This window comes from Lissotriton vulgaris, chromosome 2_2, assembly GCF_964263255.1.
Source record: "Lissotriton vulgaris chromosome 2_2, aLisVul1.2, whole genome shotgun sequence".
NCBI lineage: Eukaryota > Metazoa > Chordata > Amphibia > Caudata > Salamandridae > Lissotriton > Lissotriton vulgaris.
The window spans coordinates 189381463-189404060 of NC_141688.1; the positions used below are offsets into that span (position 1 = coordinate 189381463).

General features: G+C 42.4%; 1 protein-coding gene across 1 annotated transcript in view; it reads right to left on the minus strand.

Moving 5' to 3' along the window:
• The window catches only part of NELL1 (neural EGFL like 1), a 3816074-nt gene that overhangs the window by 2715852 nt on the left and 1077624 nt on the right, over positions 1 to 22598 (minus strand). Inside the window, exon 10 of the mRNA XM_086959505.1 lies at positions 20385 to 20458. Coding sequence (XP_086815631.1) covers positions 20385 to 20458 — 74 coding nt within the window. The remainder of the gene's footprint in view (positions 1 to 20384; positions 20459 to 22598) is intronic.

Consider the following 22598-nt stretch of genomic DNA (forward strand, 5'->3'; position numbering starts at 1 on the left):
GAAGGGCGGGCTGTCTCGCTCCTTTTTGATTTTTAGACACAGAGATGCACAGGGCACCGAACAGATAGAAAGGTTTTTTTAGATTTATATGCTAAACTTTCAGTTATGCTTTGACTAATTAATTAGGTCTGAAAATATGTATTTGACTTATGCTTTTATTTCTCTAAATGGGATATTTTTGCAAACTATTTGATTTTTGATTAGCCTTGCAAGACTATATTTTTCTTAGAAACTCTTTAAGAGTTTTGAATGACATTTTGCGCCACATTCCTATATGTAATGCTTAAATGCAGACGGTAATATGTTCTGTATTAATGCTATTTTTCCTGTTTCCCAAATTCTGTAACCTGATTGATATTTTACTAATTAATAAAGGGTCAGAGAAAAATTAACTTTTGACTAGAAAATAAAACCCTTTAAATACTCAACAAATCTCTTTATTGGCTTAAAATAATAATTGCATTTTTGACTGTTCATCTTTATTTAAAGTCTCCTGAAGGTAATACATGGTGTGAAGGGCCCAACACCTTTTGAGCTGTAAATTAGAGGTAGCATGAAGGTTTTGCATTGAGAAACTACCAGAAGAAATTACCGCTCCATCAAGAACACATCACTGCTTGCACTCTTGGCGTCTTTTTGCACAACATAGACTGGTAGGCTTCGGTATACCAGCGCCTTCGTCCAATCCTGCATTAATCTGCTCTTTGAATAAATCTACAAAATATAAAATTCTTTTCGGGAATGAATACAGAAGTGATTAGGCAACAGGACCACTGTAAATACCTGAGCTGGAGGCAAGAGCGGCATAACTAGTTGAGAGGCTGGGCGGTTAATACCATCCATTTTGATTCATTTACGTCCATTTCCCTAGAGGAGTCTCATCAAGCCATCTTGGCAAGTAAATCAGGGTCCCCATTTGACCCTTGCCCACCTATGGTCCTAAGGACGCTGGTAGAGGATGTAAATCCAATCATTAATAATATTATCAATTCATCTCTTGCTACTGCTGAAATCCCTTGCGACTGGAAGCTCGCTGCGGTTACTCCACTCCAGAAAAAGGCTCTATCGGATCCAACCATGCTCTCCAACCTGCGCCTCATTTCCCTGCTCCCTGTGGTGTTTAAGCTGACCGAAAAATTTGTTAATGTCCAACTTACGAATTTTCTCGAGGAGAATAACATCGTGCACACAAATCAATCAGGGTTTAGGTCCAAACATTCGACTGAATCTGCCCTCTTGTTCAAGGCGGAGACTCTGCGAATGGCTATGGACCAAGGGAAAAAGGCTGTCTTGATTTTACTCGACCTATCGGCGGCTTTCGATACGGTCTCGCATTCCATCTTGATTGACCGTCTTGGTAGCGCTGGTATAGGAGGAATGGTTTTGACGTGGTTCAGGAATTTCCTTAACTAGAGACGCCAAGTAACCGTATTAGGCGAATTCAAATCTGGAGAAAAAATCATCAGTTCAGGGGTCCCTCAGGGCTCTAGCTTGAGCCCTGTACTTTTTAACATTTATATGGCTCCCCTGATGGATCTAATCACCTCCTACCAGATCAGCGCAATATCATACAACGATGACACGCAGCTGATTCTGTTACTGGACAGGGAGCTGCCTGGAGCAGAGGAAAACCTTAAAAACTGCCTCTCGGCTACATTTGAATGGATGAATAACAATCACCTCAAAAGTAATTCCGGAAAGACGGAAATATGGCCGTTCGGCTCTCAAAATCTGTTTTCCCCCAAACAATGGTGGCCCGAGGATGCTGAAGCTCCGCCAAATACCATCTTATCTGCCCGTAATCTGGGCATCAAGTTTGATGACCATTTGTCGTTCAAGCAGCAAGCGGTAGCTGTGGCTGGCATGTGCTTTCACATTATTAGATCACTTAGGAAGTTTTTTGATCTTCTTCCTCTTACAGCTAGGAAAACAGTGGCAGTGGCCTTGATAACATTTAGACTGGACTACTGCAATAGCCTGTATGCAGGGACCAACAAAACAGTGCTTTACAGGTTACAGTTAGTCCAGCACGCCACTGCCCGTTTAGTACTTCGGTGGTCTAGAAAGTCATCTGCCTCGGGCGCACTAAAAACTCTCCACTGGCTACCAATACACAAGCGTGTATTGTTTAAGGTGCTTGTAATCACTTTTCGAGCCTTCCAGTCACAAGGACCCAGATACTTGGTCAAGGGCTTTAAACATTATCAGCCAGCACGTTGTCTGAGGTCGGCTAACCAAAATCTCCTGGTAATTCCCAGATTTAGACTGGCCACTAAAGGTGGAAAATCTCTTTTTGTCCAGGGTTCTAGGGCCTGGAACAAATTGCCACTTCAGCTTCGACTCATGTCCAAGGAGAGCCAATTTAGGAAATCCTTGAAGAGATGGATTGTTTCCGTTACTGATACTGCATGTAGGGCTCTAGTGTAGAGTGTGGAGTGTGTAATGTGTTTTGTGTTGCTCTTAGTCCACCAACCCTTTTGAGCTGGGTTGGCATGAGTGCCAAGATGCTCCATGGAGTGGTAATAGCGCTATATAAATGAGTTCTTACATTACATTACATATCTGGCTGAGTGCTTAAACAAGTGACCTGTAGCAGTGAGAGTAATGCAGGTAACATCTGACTCTCACAGTTGTCCACATCATCCTCTTGGTAGCGGGCACCAAAGGCAGGACCATCCTCAGATAAAACTACACTGCAAACCCTGAACAATACAGTGAAAAGAAAAAAAGACTTAAATCCTCAAACTAATTTAGAAAGAGAGAAATAAGTAGTATTAAAAAAACACTAGAATTATTTAACTAGTATATAGGGATCAGGAGGTAGAGTATGAAAAACCCTCCTATCAAAATCAACAGGAACATAAATCAATAGGGTGCACACGATCAAAACCTAGGGACTATCTAAGCATGACTGGTGAGAAAGCCAGGGTCGGACTAGTCTGTGGGGCTATCAGGCACTGCCCGATGGGCTGGTCTGACAGGTAAGTCTGTGTCTGGTTATTTTGGCTCCTTATGGGCCTATTTCATGGTCTGCTGAGCTGGTTTTTAATGTAGATTTCCCTCGCAGTAAAACAAATATTGCCTGCAGCAAGCAAAAATCTATGCAGTCCTAGATACCTTGCACAACACATATACAGAACAGAGCCCCGAGGTTTGATAGCTTCTTTTGTGGTACCATAGTCCACCTTTCAATATAAGACCCCTAAATGGGATAACTGAATAAAACACAGGTGCTGAGGGTGCCTCGTTGTTGGGTAAACTTACAACCTTGTTTAATCCTATTTGAGACAAGAACTCCTGAAGTACCAATATTTAGGACAACATCTATAATTTCTTTGATGGTGCTCCAAAAGTCCCCCAAAGTATTGCAACAGGCATTTTGGACATAAAACATTTGGTTCAAGTAGAGCGAAGCCCTTTCCTCACTTCACTCATATACACAGGCAAACTTCCAGTCACTACTGGTTTGCTGGTTTCTTCCAGTCTGGTTTATTTACACTGTCTCTTAGATCTTCCCAGATTTTCCGGAACACCCACAGATATTTCAGAGCAAGCAGGCCCTTTAAAACCTCCTCTGTTCTTGTGGGGCCAGCAAGAGGCCACCTCACAAAGCCCCTTTGCAGTTTCCAGCTCCAAGTTGTGGTGGCCAGCAAGAGGTCATCTCACTTAGTCCTTTTTCAGATCCCAGCTCCACAGAGTACAGCCGTAGCCTTCTCCAGTCCTTTAACCCCTTGCATGCTGATGACGGCCCTTGTCCGTCATGCACCACGGTGCTTGTGTGCTGATGACGGCTGGGGGCTGTCATGAACCCGCTCACTTGAGATTTTGCCACACAGGCGCAGAATCACGACTGCATGCAAGGGGTTAACAGGCAGATGTTATTTTCTAAAATCCTGTAGAGAATTTTTCATGTTTTTCTGTTCCAGCTAGCTTTCAAATCATGAACAGCAAGATTCAGCTCTTTCACCTCTTTCTCTCCCCGGTTTCCCATGTATTTTATCCTATTGGAACAGAAATCAACCTTCATCACAGAGAGATATGGACAACATGGCCCTTATTTGGAGACTCTGCATCATAGAGTGTTTGCATTAATGCTGATATGAGGCAAAATGACCCTCAACTGTCTCCTCCCACATGTCTTGTTAGAGGCTGTGTTGTAACTATGTATTTACTTTACATGCACATTGATATACATGTAACATAACTCTTACATTTACACTGAGGCAATGCAACATAAATGAGCTATAATATGATGCACCGCAGCACCCAAGTACTTCTAGTTCCTCCAGTTGCTGGGCTACAAATCAAGCACAGCAGATAAGTACAATGTGGTATTTTACCCGACTACTGAGTTTTCATTAGAATATCATCAATAACAATATCACAGAGGTAAGTATACGTTGGACCAGGCCCGCTCTGGAGGGTTACCCCCAAACCTTTTTGTCTTCACCTCTCCAGCTTTCTGAATTACATGTTTGTTGACATTAGGACTCTATGCACTTTACCATTGCTAAACAGTGTTACAGTGTTTGTATTCTCTACCTAAAACATGGTAAAATTGGTCCACACCTGATTGGCACATTTAATTTACTTGTAGGTCTCTGGTATATATTACCACATTTACCCAGGCCTTTAAATTAAATGTTACTAGAAGGCCTACAGCACTCCTTGTACCACCCCCTACAGCAGCACATCTCAGATCTGACATTTTAACCTTCTTTGAACTGTCAGTTCGCCCTAACAAAATAAACCTTATGCCAGGTCTAAAACATCTTTTAATACAGGTGTCACACCTAAGGTAGGTCATAGAAAGCACACAGGGCAGGAGGCATTGTATATAAAAAGAAGGTCATGTAAGTTGTACATGTCCTGGTAGTGAAATACTGCTAATTTTATTTATTTCTATTCTAATACCAACTCTTTCATAGGATAACATTGTGTAACGTTTGATTGGGAGCAGGAATAATTGTCACGTTTGCACTCAAATGAATTGCAATTTCAAATCCATTTTATATTTTGAACTACAATTTTCAAAATATAATTGTTAGAAAGTTGCTATTTCCTGAAGGAGCATGATACTAGTTCTTTGTCACCCAACACTTCTAGAAGCTTTGGCAAGGGAAGGTAAGTCCTTTCCAGGACCAGATGTGAGGGTAGAGTAGAAAATTCCCCCACTTCAAAAGAAGGCATCAGCTATAAATATTAGACCTCTAATACACTCCTGGAACTGCAGACATTACAGAAAAAGACCAAGTTGTTTCCCAGAGGACTGCCCTGATTCTTGAGGCCGCCTTTTTCCCCAGACAACCTCCCTGCTGCTTGAGGCCTTCTCTGTTCCTTAGAGGATTTCCCTTCTGTACCAGAGGACTGCTTTTGCTGCTTGAGACTTGCCTTGTTCCACAGAGTCCCAGAGAACTGCCCTGCTGCATGAGGCCTTGATTGTTCATCAGAGCACTGCCCTGCTGCATGAGGCCTACCTTTTTATCTGAGAAGGAAGACTGGACATGCTCCTTTCAGGCTACCAGAGTAACTAGAAGGGTCAGTTGGGTCACTTCCTGTTCTGAGCTACAAGGACACAACAAGCTCCAGAGGCCTCCCCGCAACTACCCAGCTGCTGCTGCCCTGCTAATTTGCTGCAACTACCAACTGATCTTCTGCAACTAGATCTTCCTGAACACGCAATTGGACCGGCTTTAGCCATGCTAGATGTTAGAGTCCCTGCGCCTCAAGAGGTGCCTTCCCAGGTCCTGGCCCTAGGCTGGCATCAAAGTGCACTACTCCTCAAGAAAAGGAGGAATCTATAAGTTCGGGACTCATTGAGCTAGACTTTGAGAAAGTAACTTTTTCATCTTGACCAACATGTCCCTTCCATCTCATGATTTTTCCCTGTATTAGCATGACCTGAGAGTGTTGCTTTGTCCTATTACACAATATACCTATCTAAAACTTTGAAACTGTATACCTATGGTTCTAGTGATTGGATTTTTGTTGGTCTGGTCACATTTTATTTATTAAAATTTACAATAATTTTCGAAATTGGTTAGGATTATTTCTGTGTTTTGTTTTTACTTTATTACAGTTTGTGTGCTGAAGAAATACTTAACATAACACAGTGCCTCTAAGATAAACCAGACTGCTTTTGTGCTGAGCTAGCAGAGGGGTAAACACAGCTTAATTTAGTGACTTTTGTGGTTCACCCTGACATGGATTGTGGTTGTTGCTTCAGTAGGGTTTACCCCCCTAACCAATAACATAACCTAATTTCTTACAATATAGATTTACTATTCTTTAAATCCACATATATACATAGCTTGGCAAAATAAATATCTTGAGGTACCTCGATGTGGAGTGAAGAACAATAATTCTCAGCTGCTCCATGGCTATTTATAGGTTCAAGTAGAGTTATTCACCAAATGTGAGTTTAATCATTTTAAGTGTAGTGTCACATTTAGAATATTAGTCATTAATTTTGAATTTGCTCATAATCGCTAAGTAAGCTGAAATTGTTGTCTTTAGTGGAGAGGTGTGGCTCACTGGTTAGACGCGGCAGACCTGTAAGCAGAGAACAGCCCGGGACCAGGGTTCAATTCCCAACGCGGCAGGGTCGTGGACCAGGGGTCAACGGACTCGATAATTCTCGCCTCAGTGCCTACTCTAACCAGGGAACACACTCGGTAACTCTGGGCATTAAGCTTGCCTCATCTCTACAACGGCCCCCCACAGACGCTGGGGATGCCTGGTTTCACCCTGGAGATACCCAGAAAGGGACCATCTCACAGGGAAAACCAGGACGGGTTCCCCAGCGGTCTACAGCGCCAGGACACTCGGGTAGAGTAACAGTGCGCTTTACAAGTATCCCACATTAGTCCTTTTTACAGTAGTTTGCTAGCAATCATCATTCCTTGAGTGATATGACATACATATAAAATAGAAAGGGAAAAGAGAGAGCCTCTGGTAAATGCCTCAGGATAAATCAGGAGTCTCTGACGGAAAAAGGGACCAACATATTATTATAAACCAGACGAGGATTCAGAGTTACTAGACAGTTGAGGCTATCAGTGGATAGACAATAGGTGATCCACAATAGTAAGCGAGGGAGAGAGGTCTGAAATATTTTGCATATGACGAATATTCTAATTGGACAAGTTCAGCAACTTATTACCATTACTAATGGTAGGGACAAAACTCAGCTGGTAATGGATCCAAAAACTGGAACTGGGTGGCCTATGGCGTGCCAGCATCAGAATTATAATTTTTTTTTAGAAAAGATGGGTTTGCATTTGGATTGATTATGGAATGAAAATGTGATGATAAATTTGATTCGATATAGAGTTTTTGTGTTTATTCTTTTAACTGCAAATTCTTCTTATCGGTTTTTCCGGGCAACATCTTATTTTGCCAGAATTCAGATTATACCTGCTAGATGTTAATATCTGACTCTGCCATTGTTTTCAAGATTTGTTTTTTACACATCTGCTTTCTAATTGCGTGGTATTTTCTTTTACATATTGAGTCTCAGGAAGAACCACCTCATGTCATGGATGTTTACATCTTTGGAGCAATTCTGTCTATTTCCCTACTGAAGATGTATGTGTAATGATTTCTGAATACGGGACAGATTACGTCTTGGGAGGGGCTAGAACGAATCAAAGGTTACTAGCTGATCGTAGTACAGTGATTTGTAATTTTTTTGTTCTGAGATTTGGCAATGTCCACTGTGAGTCTTGGGTTCATTAGTTCAAACAGAATTGGATCCGGCACAGTTATCAGTAGTGTAGCAGGTGCAGTGGCACCGGGGCCCAGTGACCTGAGGGGGGGCCACAGAACCCTCGTTAACTCTGTATTTTACTATTTGACCAGTAATCGGGAGGCCATTTACTTGCTTGCACTAGAGCTATACCACTGTTGCTACGCGACTGAACTGCATTCCATTCTATTTCATTCAGGCATTTGTAGAGCGCTTGCGTACTGCATCGCTGGGGAAGGTCTTATGGCAAGACTGGAGAAACTGAAAGAGGAAGAAAAGAGGAGCTAGGACCAACAGTTGGGATCAACATCCAATAAAAAGAGTTCCAGCTGTTTTCATTATCTGACCAGGTTCAACTAATTTTTCACAAAGAGGGTGGTGGGAATTCCAGAGTTTTTTTCCCCAGGGTTGGTAAAAGAGTTGCTGCCCAATCTGTTTTTTTGGACTGGGGTGTCTTAAAAAAGGGCAAAATGTGGAAGATTTGAGGGTATGCTGTGAGGCTCAATGACAAAGGCTACTTGATGAAAAAGATTGGACAGAAAAGTAGAAGGTCTTGAATATTAGGGCTGTTGAATTGAACATGGAGGGAAAGGATTTTTTTCGGAGATGTAGGACTTGACCTTTTTGGCAAAAGTACACTAAACTTTTTGCTTTCCCCTAGACCATTTTCCTGACATAGAGTTGCTAATTTAGATGCTGTGGGTACTGTGCCACTGCTGATCAGTGTCAAAGTACAAGTGTAAAGTGTAATGGTAATTGGTTGGCCATGATCGGTATGTTTGCCTTACTAGTACAGTACCTAGTGATGTGCACTGTGTGTGCCAGGGTTAGTAATGCAAAGGAGTGTGGAGAAGGGAACTCAGGCCTGCAGTGTAGAGCCTGCGCGTAGATTGCTAAGTTAGCATGTGGTCCTGACAAGTGCAACCACTTGTCAGACCTTACTTTCCCTTTTGCATACACAGTGGGCAACCCTGTGGTAGGTCACGGGTAACCTCTGGGCAGGGTGCAGTGTAAATAAAAGGCAGGACATATACTGAGGTGTGTGCTATGTTCTGATAGAGAAACAGCCTTCATTTCTTCTTCACTGGTGAAAGGCCATCCTGCCCATATAAGAGCATGTGGGAGGCTGGGTATTGTGTTTTGATAGCCTAGTTTCCTATAAGTTTAAAATGGAGAGGTGAAGTTTAGTACATATGAACTGACAGTGTCATAACACATCTTTCTATGAAAGTGGTTTTGTCACTGTGTGTTCAGAAACCACTCTTTTAGAAAGTGGCTGAGTTTTGTGCTTTAAGCATTTCTGTGTGTCTCTACTGAGGGTGGGTTGACTGTCTGGATCTGAGAGGTGAGAGGAGCTTGGGGAGGTCTTGACCCAAAGATGTCATCAAATTGACCTGCATCTGGAGAGTAGGCGAGAAGAAGCCCCAGGACATGAAAGGGCCTGGGTTGCTGCTATAAAATAAGTGACCCGTCTTCTGCTGAAAGATTAAGTCCAGACCCCAGTATCAGAGGGAGAAAGGTGACACTGGGAAGGAGACACCCAGAACTGATTTAGGTAGGGGTCAGGGACCTCTGAGCACAACAAACTTCAAAGACATTTAGGGGTATAACTATGAGAGCTCAGATCCCTAAAAGTTGGAATGGAACAGAAATGGATTGACACTGAAAAGGCTTGGATCCATTTTGTGGTCAAGAGGAACCAACTGCTAAGGAAGAAACAACTGAAGAGACTGCTGGGGAAGGACCAACCTTTTATTTGTGATCTGGAGCATGTCTGCAGTTTGCTGTTTTCACTATGGAAAAGGCTGTTGGGACTGTGCTTGGTGCGCTCAGCCCCCTTTTTTGACGAAGACTGTGCTTTGTGCTGTGTCTTGTTACCCAAAGGGTCCGAGCTGGCTCCCTATTTAGAAAAACAGGAACATAAAAGTTTCCAGAGAAGTTTCAAGCGCAGGGGTGGGTGTGTGTTGTGGCAACTTCACACCCTCGCAGGGTGTGCCCTGTGATCTTGGACACACGGAGGAGGAGTGTCTCTCAGACGTTCTGTGTGCGTTTCATGGTGCACCGGAGGTGTTGGTGAAGAGCGCTTGGTCAACATGTGCATCACAGGTGAAGTGAGCCTAGGACATGCTGGGTGCATGTTGTGGTGCACCACAGGCATTAGTGCAGAGCACCTGGTCAGCGTGTGCACCGAAGTTGAAGTGAGACTCAGACACACATGGTGTGTGTCATGGTGCACCACAGGCACTGGTGAAGAGCACCTGGTCGGCGTGTGCATCGGAGGTAGAGTGAGTCTCAGATGCACAGGGTGTGTGTCGTGGTGCAGAGGAGGCGTTGGTGAGGAGCGCCTGATCAAAGTGTGCAGCGGAAGTGAAGTGAGTCTCAGACACGCTGGGTACTTGTCAGGGTGCACTGGAGGTGTTGGTAAGGAGCGCCTGGTCATCGAGCGCACCTAAGGAGAAGTGAGGCTCAGACAAGGTGAGCGTGTCGTGGTGCGGCCGTAGGCATTGGTAACGAGCGCCTGGAGATTGGGGCAAAAGAATTGGAGTAAGTCTCAGTGAAGCAGTGTGCTTGCTATGGTGCAACCTGGGACTGTGGAGGTGATTGGCAGATCATTGTGTGCACCAGAAGAAAGTGAGTCTCTGCAGCACGGTGTGCGTGTCATGGTGCCAACAGAAACCGCAGGAAGGAGTGCCGGGTGAACATGCACTCGGAGTCGAAGTGAAGTCCCATCAGCATTGTGTATGTGGCTTCGTGCCAGAGGAGACCTGTTGTGAACGTGCTTCCGGAGTAAAGTAATCTCAGAGGCGTGGGCAACGTGTGTCCTGCGGCCACCCGAGACATTCCTAAAAGTGGCGGCCCGGAACAGCAGCCTTGGGGGAGCTAAGCTGCCAGGCCAAGCCGCTGAAGCCCTTTGAGAAAGTTCTGCACAGAAGACCCAGTTCGCTGAAAGAGGAGAAGACTTGGAGGGACACTCTCTCGGCCTCTCAGTCCTTCTGGCGACGTGAGCCTTTGCTTTGGCTCATATTGGGGCCCGTACTGACCAAAGGAGCGGCAGTACTGGGGCCAGAGTGAGAAGCTGTACTTTATGTCATTGTTGATACGTGTGGGGGGCAACTGTTATTGAAAGGGCTAACTGTCGTAATACACATTGCTGATAATGAACTGCCTATCTTATGAAGCCTTTGCTAAATTAAGGAGTTAGGTACTGGGACTTGCAGTTGGTTGGAATATCAAATTCTCAATAATATACAAGATTACCAACTACACATTTCTTTTTACCTCAAAATTGAGTGAAACAAACTAGTATTATTTTTGTTTGTTAGTTACCCTTTATTCATACCTCTTTATTTTATTGTTTTTTCATTATTTTGATTTCTATCCATGTATGAAAAAAACACTAGACTCTTTACACATAAATACAATACAATTCCACATAAATACAATACAGTTCCACAGTACATCTATATACAATGTGCAATTTATATCCAATTATCACAAGCAAACATCTAATTCTGTGAGGTGTTATTTAATGATACCGACCACAGGGCTACGTCACGTTTAGCTAGATATTCAATCAACAGAAAGACCAGGGTCTCGCATTTGATGACAGTGGTGCGGGACAGGGACTCCGGCTTCCAACAGGAGTCATCATAGGATTTCCAAAAATGAGGTAAGCAGCAAAATTCTGGATGTACTGTAATTTAGAGAAACCTGTCCCGGTAGCTAAAATACACAGAATTACTGTAATTTCGTTGAGAATGTATGAAGCCATTCACAACAAAACTCTATGTAAATAAAGGGAAATATTCATCTAAGAATGGAGAAGTGATGAAAGCAGGATTTGAGGGTGGCAGTGACCAGAGATTCAAGAAAGAGTGAGGACTCATGTAAGACTCCTAAATTTCACAAATTGTAGTTGGTGCAGGACAGGTATCAATGGTGGCATGCCGATCTCTAGAGTTCCTTCAATGGGGAGAATTGGCAGTGAGGAAGATTTTGGACTTTAAAGGATTTTGCTTTAAAAAGTGTGTGCATATCCAGCGTCTACTAAGATCTAGAACTGCAGAGGGAACTGAGACTCCAGAAAGTCTTCCTGTTGGATGTCAATAAAAATCTAGATATCTCCAGTATGTATCACGAGACGAGAGTACAGCCCTTACCATGATGAAGATTAGTAAGAGGAAAAATAAATATGTTAAATAGTAACGTATATAGGGCTGATCCCCGGGGAACATCCCAATTAATCAACCGGTGTTCAGAGATATAAGAAGCAGTCTGAAACACTTGCGTCTTTCTATCAAGAGATAAGAAATATAGCCAAGAGCACTGCCTCAAATGTGGAGGTTGCATAGTTTGTTGATCGAATGTTGTGATCGATTATATCAAACTCTGCTGATAAATGTAGTAGAATCACAGCTGTCCACCAGACACAGAAGCTGACCAACAAATGAATGGGCCACATTCTCAGTACTGAACCTAGGTCAGAAACCAGCCTGGAATGGATGAAGTAGGAGGTTGTTTTCTATGTAGCACCGTACTTGAACAGTACTACTTTCCAAGGTCAGACTGGCCTATAGAGCAATCTAGCAGTGCCGGAAGGACTTGCCTGATAGGTCAGTGTCTGTGGCTGTTTGTGGGCTTCTTTCATGGTTTGGGTAGGCCGCTGTTTTACTGTTGAGTCCTGTGATAGTACCACATTGTCTGCAGTTTATCTGATATTACCACATTGTCTACAGCATTAACAAACACAGTCAGTCCTCCATAACTTACAAATTCCTTATGAAGTGGGTCTTCTTAAGTTGAAAACTGCCCCAATTTGCAAATTAAAGCCACTTTTTTAGCTACACGATATGCTGATGATGAGTGACTGCTGCCAGACCTATTTCTGTCCCAGTCCGATGTGCTTTCTCCAGCAGCTTAGCAGAGAAAAGGAAATGTGATATAGGTCATAGGCAATGGCGGGGCTTGGTTTTTCCTCATCATCTAGATTTTGCTAAGGTTTTAACTTTTCCATTTTTTTTAATCAGGAACTTAAGTATATACAGAGAATGGTTTACTATTGAGGTAAATCGCATCAATAGAGGGAATTGTTTGACAGACGGCTCTGTCAAACATGATGGATGACCATCAAACTTTCCTAAAGTTTTCTTTATTTTGCAAAAACAAATACCCAAAGAGGGAGTTTGGTTTTGAATGAAAAAACAACCTACTGACCTTTCACACATGGAGTGCAGGTAATTTTCTGTTTTACTGTCCCTCACCAACAGGATCTATCTGGTATTGATGGAAAGAGAAAATCCTTCTGTTGGACTTGGCACTTCTTCCAGGGTCACCCCCAAACCTTTTTACCTTTTCCCCTCCTATTTTGCTGAATTCATTTTCGTTGTTTTTAGAAATGCTAACTAGGGTTAAAGTGCTTGTTTTCACTCCGTTAAACATGGTCAATTTTGCATACACTTGATTGGCATATTTAATTTACTTTTAAATCCTTAGTGGTATATAATAAAGCCTGGGTTGGTAAATTAAATGCTACTAGTGGGCCTTCAGCACTTATTGTGCCACCCACCTAAGTAGCCTCTTAAAAGATGTTCCAGATGCAACATTGAATTCTGCGAGCAGATTTAAGCTGCAAATTAGACTTGGCAAAATAAACTGTTTGCAAAGCATGAAACCCCCTTTTTATTCCATATATGTCAGCCCTAAAGTAGTCCCTAAACAACCCATTGGGGAAGGTGGTTGTATTAAATGTGGACATGTACTTTTAAGTTTCACATGTCCTTTATAGGCTTCTGTAGTGATGTTGATTAAAGATAAGAGTATTAAGGTTTTACGAGATACACAAGTCGGGGAACCAAAAATGTTTATATGGTGCTATTTATTCCAGTTCTGGTTGAACAACAAATGTTTTATACATTCCTTCTCTCTTTCTCTCTTCTTAGGTCTGAATTGAGCAAACCTGCACCACTGTGGAGAAAAGCTGCCCCTCAAAAAAAAAAGTCACAGGTAAGTATTTAGGCTGTCGTGCTTTTATGCTGTTTGGAAGAGTATGTGAGGGAAGATACCACTGTAGTCCTAACCCATCACCTGTTGAATTTAATTCCTATTTTAATTTCCTGACACTGTTTATTGATTTTGATGACTTATTTAATTCCAAAAGGTAGAAAAGCAACAGGAACAAATATAATTGGCTGAGAAAATTTACTCTCCACTTCTAGACCAAGAAATGAGCTCAAGAACTCGCATATGACCTCCTATTTCAGTATAGGCACTTTGTCTAGATATTTGGAATTAGGTTACAATGTAGAGCCTTCTACTTTCTCTGCTCCTGAGTCTTCCCACTTACTCCTGACTCCTGATCTGTCCAAGTACCTAAGTACGAACCTGGGCTACCACGTTCCTCCAGGAATATGGCAGGGAGGTGCGTGTGACTGGTTATCTCCTGGCTTCAATCTGTCTTCAGTGAGGACTTCCCTTTTCCCCGTCTTCTCAGGTAAATGCTGCCACCCGGACTCCTACAGTCCTTGCTGTCTCCTCTTGGTCTGTGCTTATGTGAATTCTAACGCAGCTAGTTCTTTTCTCACCATCTACGCTTCCGGGGGCTAGAATGCTGTCTTCTCTCCTGACTGGTCTTCAAGCATGGACATATTATCAGGCTACAGGTCATGGGTGCGTTTTTACGCTACCTTTGAGGTGTGCTTAAAGGGATAGAGATCCCAAGGGGCCTATGATGTAAGCAAAAGTACATTTGGTGATACGGAGGCAGTGGGGAACGGCCAAAGGGCCAAGATGTTTACACCCTCCACCACATCACATCCTGATAGTGAAAAACTCACAAATTCATTTTTCACTACCGTGAGGTTAGGTCTCCCAAAGGATAACATTTTGTTACCTTCTTACATTTAATAAGTGATAACTTTTGATTAGTTAGTTTCATAGGTAGGAATTTCGAGTTTGGTCTCTAATGAAATGTAATTTAAAACCCTTTTGAATAGTAAAGTTGGATTACAAGCAACAATTCTTTTTTTTGCTCTAACCATTTGGTGCCTGCAGCCTGTTTCCTTGGTAACATGTGTTGGAAATGGCCCTTTTTGAAGGGTTAGCCCCAAACATTTTGCTTCTTCCTCCCTTGTTTTTCCTGACCTGTGGTTGTTGGCAATAGGACTCTGGGCACTTTCCCACTGCTGGCAGTGCTAAAATGCATATGCTCTCTGTGTAAATTGTTTTTGTAATTGGTTATCCATGACTGGCATATTTGTATTACCAAGAAGTCCCTAGTAAAGTGAACTGAGTGTGCCAGGGCTGGTGATTCAAATGCTACTAGTGGGCCTGCAGCACTGCTTGTGCCATCCATATGAGTAGCCCTGGTTTGTGAGTGGCAGGGGCTGGGTGGCTGCCAGAGGCTGAGTGGGTCATCCCTGGGCTGAATAGCCCCATCTGCATCTAGAGTGGTGGAAGGGGATAGCACCTGGGCCTGAATAGGGCTGTGCCTGCCTTCCACAATGCTGGCTCCACCTCCTGCTGGGTGGCTGACGACCCTGCCCCTCACTCTGAAAGGAAGGGAGAAGCCAGGAAAACAAAGTGCTCAAGGAACACCCAGAACTGGTTCAGACCGGGCTCAGAGCCCTCCTGCACAAAGGGAACAAAGACTTTAAGGGGTATAAGTACAGGACCCCTGACTACAGAAAATTAGATCATCCTGAAATCAAGAAGGAACCTCTGCCAAGGAGAAAGCTGAAACTGAAGAAGGAAGACTGTCCTGCTGTTGCTCTGCTGGACAGACCTGCTGTTGCTTTGCTGCCAAGGAGAGGGGAAGGACTTTGCTTTGTGCTGGGTCCCCTTGCTTGTAGGAATCTCCAAGCGCCAGAAAAGAACTGGCTCCCTGTTAAGAAGTTCCAGGAACAAAAGAACTTCACCCCCCACTTCCCTGAACTGTACTGAAAGAGTTCTGTCCTTACCTGGAATGCTTGGCCCATGTGTGGTGCCTCTGGAAGTTGTACCTGTGTTGGGAAGGTGGAAACCAAGCTTTAAGGAACTTTCTGCAAGTTTTATCGCATCCCTGGCATAGCGAGAAAATACCCACCGCTACGAAGACCGAGATGGTCGCAGCGCCTGTCACCGCTGCCTGAAGACGTTGCATCCTTCGTTTGCAGATCTCTGCTGCACACTACAAAGTAGTATTTGTCCCATTAACACCAGGGTTATTCACTCTCTCGGTATAATGATTATGTGAAGTCAGTGATTGTTCACTGACCTGTACTTTTTTACTCTCCTTTACTAGAGCGGTGCTCTGTTTACCTGCGCCGCAGCCAGGTGAGGCGGAGCGTTTTTCTCCTACCAATAGGTAAGCAGGATGTTTGGCCCAATAAGGGGCACATGGTGTACATTTGATTGACACCCGAGGTGTTATAAATATTTTCTGATACCTATTATTGGCTGTACTTGACACTTTATTTGCCTGACGCCAATATTTGTCTGTTTTTGTTTATCTTTCTATGTATCTGACTCAACCATTCTCTTACTTTGGACAACTACCAGCAGCTCAGGTGATATTTTTACCACTTATTTGTTGTTCACCACTTTTTATAAGCAGTAGCGACCTCCGGTCCTGATGAAAGCAGCGAACACCTACTTGGGTCCACAGACTGCATAAACATGTTGACCTAGTTGTTATAAATAGTAGCTATTTGTTGAAACTACTACATTTTCGCACTGATTTTATCTTTTGGAAGACTAGGAGATACTTATTAAATTCATTTTCCTCATGTCCCTCCAATTTTAGATCTGTTTGCACTTTTTTCACGCACTGCTTCTCAGTTATCAGTACACGTCCATATATTCACAGCCTACTGGGGCATCCACATTTTGATCAAGCTACAAGTGGCTGCAATGTTTACTCTTCTTTGTGTGAAGGGTCCCAGATGATGACAAGGGCGGTATCTGTCGATAACTGATGGGTATTTTTCACATCTGGAAAGTATCGTGTTGACCTTGTATTACACTTTTAGATATATTTTCTTTCCCCACACTTAGTCTTTAGTTGTTGGGTGTTCTCCTTCCTTTTTTTTGTCAGATACGTAGATAGTCAGCAGATTCTATAGACCCACAGTTACTTTTTGTCTGCTCATGCTGTCTTCTCTAGGGGTCGTAGCTGTGCCAGGTCTTTAAATATACCCTTGGACCCTCTCTTCACTGTTTTTTCATGTCCTTAAGGGAACACCAGGTTGGAGGCCTAGAAAGTGCTAGTAGGCCATTTGAGGAGGATCTCCTAGTCTCTGTTGAACGGGGAGTGCCTGTTAGCAGGCCTCCATCAGTTGACGTTGTGTAGTTGGCCTTTGTGTATTTCTCCCACACAGTATCACAAAGAGGGGGGATTGGATGTTGGTGAGATGGACCATCTTCAGTAGATGGAGGGGTAAAGCTGTCACTGACCTCACTTGCACTTCAAAGGCACTGACCTGGCACACTCTCAAAGGACTTCACACTAGTCTATTGTCACCCTAGACCTCTTGCAGGCAGGGCAGGGGAAGGAATGAAATTCCAGAACCATATGTAGGGGGAAATCCACAAGTTTCTTCTGCAAAGCCTCACTGCACAGCTGCCAGCTAAAACGCAACAGACATCGTAAAGCTGCACTGCACAGCTCATCAGAACCAACGCAGAGCGACGCAAAGCCTTTCTGCATAGCTTAATCAGAACTTATGCCGGACAACTCGTAGCCGCTCAAAGCAGCGTCACGCTGACTACCCACTAGAGTCATTAGGTACAATCTTCAGCGAGGAATACTCGGTCCTGTGCCGGCCATTGACTCCATTGTGGTTGGCCTGAACTTGTAAATTTGTCCTGGTCCAGCACGACCAGATATTCTTAGTTGGCGCGCCTTTTGGTGCTACTTTTAATTAAACCTTTAAAAGTCAATCGTCCAGATTCATCAAGCTTAATTGCGCTCGCAAAGGGCCAGATTCTGAGAATCTGGCCCTTTGCGAGTGCAATTTTTGCATTTGGGATTCATTATCCCAAATGCAAAATTCGCTATTAAAGAATTCGCACATTTGCGAGGATTTGCATTTAAGGAATCTCTATTTGAGATTCCTTAAATGCAATTCATGAACTATTTTAAAATTGCGAAAACGCAATTTTGTGCCGCTATTTAACCCCAGGTCAAACCTCGTGGTAAATAGCGAAAACTTAGAAAAATGCATTTAAATGCATTTTTCTAAGTTGCATGTTACACACACACATGTCCTTTGGACATGTGTGTGCGCAACACCAATGTAGATTACATTTCAGGGGTGCTACAGGGTGTCCTTTGGACACCCCTGGCACCCTTGAAATCGCATCCTTATTTGCGATTAGCAAATTGCTAATCGCAAATAAGGAATGACTCCCCATTCATTCCTATGGCCCTTTAGCCTTTAGGCCTTTAGGCCCATCGCAAATAAGGAGGCTGTAGGAATCACAATTTATTTAGCGATTTCTACATGAATCCCGATTTGCAAGTCCTTAATAGCGATTCCTTAATAATCGCTATTAAGGACTCGCAAATCGGGACATTGATGAATCTACCTGAATATCCTCAATTCTACCAATTGTATTTTTGTCATTTTGGTTTCAAATACTTTTTTAAAACGTACTCTATTTCTCTTAATTGGTGTGGGATTTATCTCGTGCTGTGTTTTCACTTTATTACAGTTTGTGTGCTGCATAAATATTTTATTTGTTGCCTCAAAAAAACGTGTGACTGCTTTTGTGACAAGCTACCAGACGGTTGAGCACAGGTTAATTTAATTACTTTATGTGGTTCACCCTGACATGGATTTTAGCTGTTGCTAAAGTAGGGTGTCACCCCCTCAAACAACAACCCTATTTCTGACACCTACCTTCAGTCCACTCTAAATGATCCTACTCCTCATGAAAACAACCAATCCTGAACCTTGGTCATCTCACCCATTCACCCTGAGCCACTCTTTCTTTTGTAGCAGGGAAATTTGAGATCACAGTAAGAATAATTGTACACGTCTACCTCTTAAGTAAAAAGTACATTTTCAAGTGGGACATGTCTACCTCTAAAGTAAAAAGTTATTTCAAGAATTGAGCTTAGTGAAAACTTGCAGAAGCCAACATAGAGGCAGAGGAAACCTTTATGAGAAATGGTAACTCTGGTAGGGCTAGTGCTCCTCCCAATTATAACTGACCTAGGGTGTCCAAACTAGATATATTTGGTGTGGGAACACCAAAACTGATTTTTTCAGCTGGGAAATCCAGCCTTTAAAATCACTTGAGGCTCACATTCAGTTCTCACCTGACTGCCTCCGATGGCACTGGGTGAGCCCCCTGCCAGGCTACATTTTCCCCTTCCCTCTGCCACCCTCCTCGTCTTTTGCTTCACACCTACCACATTGTCTACGTTTACCACCTGTTTCAATGGTAAGTGGTGCTACCTCCTAAAAGTACACTGTAGGGGACACATTCGGCCCTGCTGACCTTGACACGTGACCCGCGGTTGAACAGCAGATCTAGGTTGATGTTTACTTTACAAACATTCATAAAGATCTTAAATCCAGGTAAACTTTAGTTAAAAAACAAAACAAAAAGATGCGCAGAAGGTTTCGAGTACCAATTACCATTAAGAACATTTTCATTATTAAAACCACCTTGCAGCAAACATGTAAAAATATCATAATGTTCCTTTAAAGTTCAAAAAAGTGCTTTAATTAACATGCAAAAGTTTTTCAACTTAGTACATCAGATGTAAATCAGTGCATTGAGACGTTTTTTTTTTTTTTTTTACATTGACAGTTTTCAAACATGAATTTTGAAACATTCATGCCTCCGCCCACCCTGACAACAATGCCATATTGAACTAGGAGGTAAGCAGCTGTTAGCTGCACCCACTGGCTGGCCTGGTTGCTACTATATATGGACAATATGATACTTTATTGAATCAAACACAAGAGAATATTTTGTAGGGCACATCCTACAGTCATGTATTTAGAGGATTTTTATATATGATATTGAAGAAAAAGAAGCAAACAGAAATGAAACAATCGCCCAGGATCACATTTGGTCAAGTCCAGACGCCGGGATTGATCCCAGGTGCAATTCAATGACTAGATGTACATGCGCCACTCCCTCTACGCCCCTGATCGCCTCCCTTCTAGCATCTCTCAACAGACCGAGGGTCATATTATCGAGAAACGGCGTTAAAATTATCGCCACTTTAGCGGCAGGAAACTGCAGCTAAAGCGGCGATAATGGGTTTTATAATATGCCCTTGTGAATTCGCATAGAAGCCCATGTTCTGGTGTGAACATGGGCTTCTATAGGAATTCTCAAGGGCCTATTATCGAGCCCATTATCGCCGCTTTAGCGGCTCATTCCTGCCGCTAAAGCGGCGATAATTATAACGCCATTCTTGATAATATGCCCCAAATTATTTGTCCCTTCGGAAAATGTTTGCGAGTACTCAGGCCCAAGACAACAGGAAGGGCAAGAGGCAACGTCACTTCCCCATCTGCAGTTTGACTCCTGGCCGCCCATCACCCTTAATGAACATAGTGGGTACAATATTTCACTCCATGTCGACGAATTCATCTGTACACAGATTAGTTGACACACAGTTTCCACAATGAGCACTTACTCGACATTCTCTGCAGCTTTTCATCAGAGTACGCTGGCCTTCTGCAAACACTTTCCCTCCATGAATGCATTTAGCTGCAAATGTAATAGAAACACATTTGGTGAAATACGTGTAGCACCTTATGCAAATAAAAAGCAAATACATAAAGGATTCCAATCCACAGAATTTAAACACATTCTGCCTCCCCCTGCTTGTGATAATGTATTCCTTCGCCCACAGATGGTTTGGTTAACTTCAGCGAAAGATACAAATATATCGCCTACACATATGGATCTGCTTATGCAATGGGGCACAGGACGTTTGCATGCTGCTGGGAATTCATCAGCTGAGAAGTGGGGACTAACTCATTTACAAAATACTTTCCTAAGCATTCCGTAATATGGCTCCATGTTACCAGCACAGCACAGACTGCTGAGCCCCTTGGAAAATGTGTGAAAATGCTGCAGGGCGAATCTAACCATAATTTATTTATTTCGTTGAACAATTTTCTTATAACACGGAACAGAGGAAAAACTCTCCCTCAGCGCTTTGTAGAGTCTGAGCCGCAGAAGAATCTCATTTCTATCATCAGCCTTGTTAAAAGTGGACTCGGTGAAAGAAATGTGCTCTCAGCTTTTCCGGCAGTAGGGTTGAAGTGGTGTACCGACACTTCTATGATGGAATGGGACATAATTAAAAAGAGCCGACGGAAAAAAGTTCAGAAATGCGAGATCCGAGTTCCTCAAACGAGTTTGTTTCCATCATTGGATTTCTGAATAAGTTAGGGCTACAATAAGAACTGTTTTAAACATGTGTAATTCGATGAAGCCTTGATAATGAATGAATATAAATACTTTAACATATGCAGAAATTAAAAAAACGTTGTGATTGCATGAGGCCTTATAATTTATAATTAATAAATGTACAATTTATATTTTTAAAAAATTACAAAATGAAGCACCGACAATTCGTTTGGTAAATGTTCTAACAGTGAAAGGCAGTCTATTAAATTCTCCCTTATTTTGACGACAGTCTTCTCTTTGTATGTGCACTAAAACTCCAGTGGTGAGGCACCTTCATTAAAACAGTCTCTTAGAGTATATTCCTCAGTTTTTATGTGAACTAAAATTCCAGTGGTGAGTGTGCCTTCATTAAAAGAGCCCCTAAGAATCGAGCTATAGTTTACATAGAAACAAAAGGAGCAGGGGAATGGAGGCAAATGAGACAAATACACACTGCCTTTTGTTTCTATGGGCAACAAGCACTGAGAGAATGGGGGTGTCATCCAGTACTCTGTGCATGTTGCAGTGGCATTGGGAGATCTGGTAGGGTACAGGGGGAGAGAGATGGTGAGAGCAGTGGCGTAACAAAACCTTAGGGCCCCCCACCCCTGCAAGGTATGCTTATGGGGCCCCTCAATAAAGTTAATTCTAACACCCATCATGGACCTGTGATGACCCGTGCAACATGCCTGTATTTATCGGTATGAGTTTGAATATTTTTTTTTACATTATTTTTTATTGAAAAGTAGCAGTATATACATAATAATGTCAATTACACACACATATATCTATATATAACTATTCATAGACACATAGCGAATCACTCACACAATATCGTGCTAAACAATAATATAGTTGATAAAAATATTGTGTCCAAAAAATTCTTTCCCATAATATTGTGCTCCTATACTCATAAAAGTAACTACAAAAATATTGGAAAAAATTATTGCTGACACCAACATCATTAAAAAAATGTGTCCTCATGTAATGCAGCTGGAGCTCGTTTAAAGTGCTCTGATACCCGATACCTTCGGGGCAAGTGTGCTCTGTATAAAACACTGCAAAATGTAAATTCAACATATTCCTCTAATATTTAATACTGTATATAAATATATACCTATATAAATACACAAATACACATATTTGTGTGTGTGTGTGTGTGTGTGTGTGTATATATATATATATATATAGATATATATATATATATATTCACAGAAAAAACCATAGGTTATAGACCATATATAGTTAGGAATTTGCATTTACAAAACCTTGAAAATTCACTGAAAAAACCATAGGTTATAGACCATATATAGTTAGGGATTAGCATTTAAAAAACCTTATTTTATTTGCACAAAACCATTGAAATTCCATATATAGTTAGTTGCACTAGCTATATATCGCGGACCCGCAATCCACTGCTAATGATGTCACATATTACATCATTCATGACATG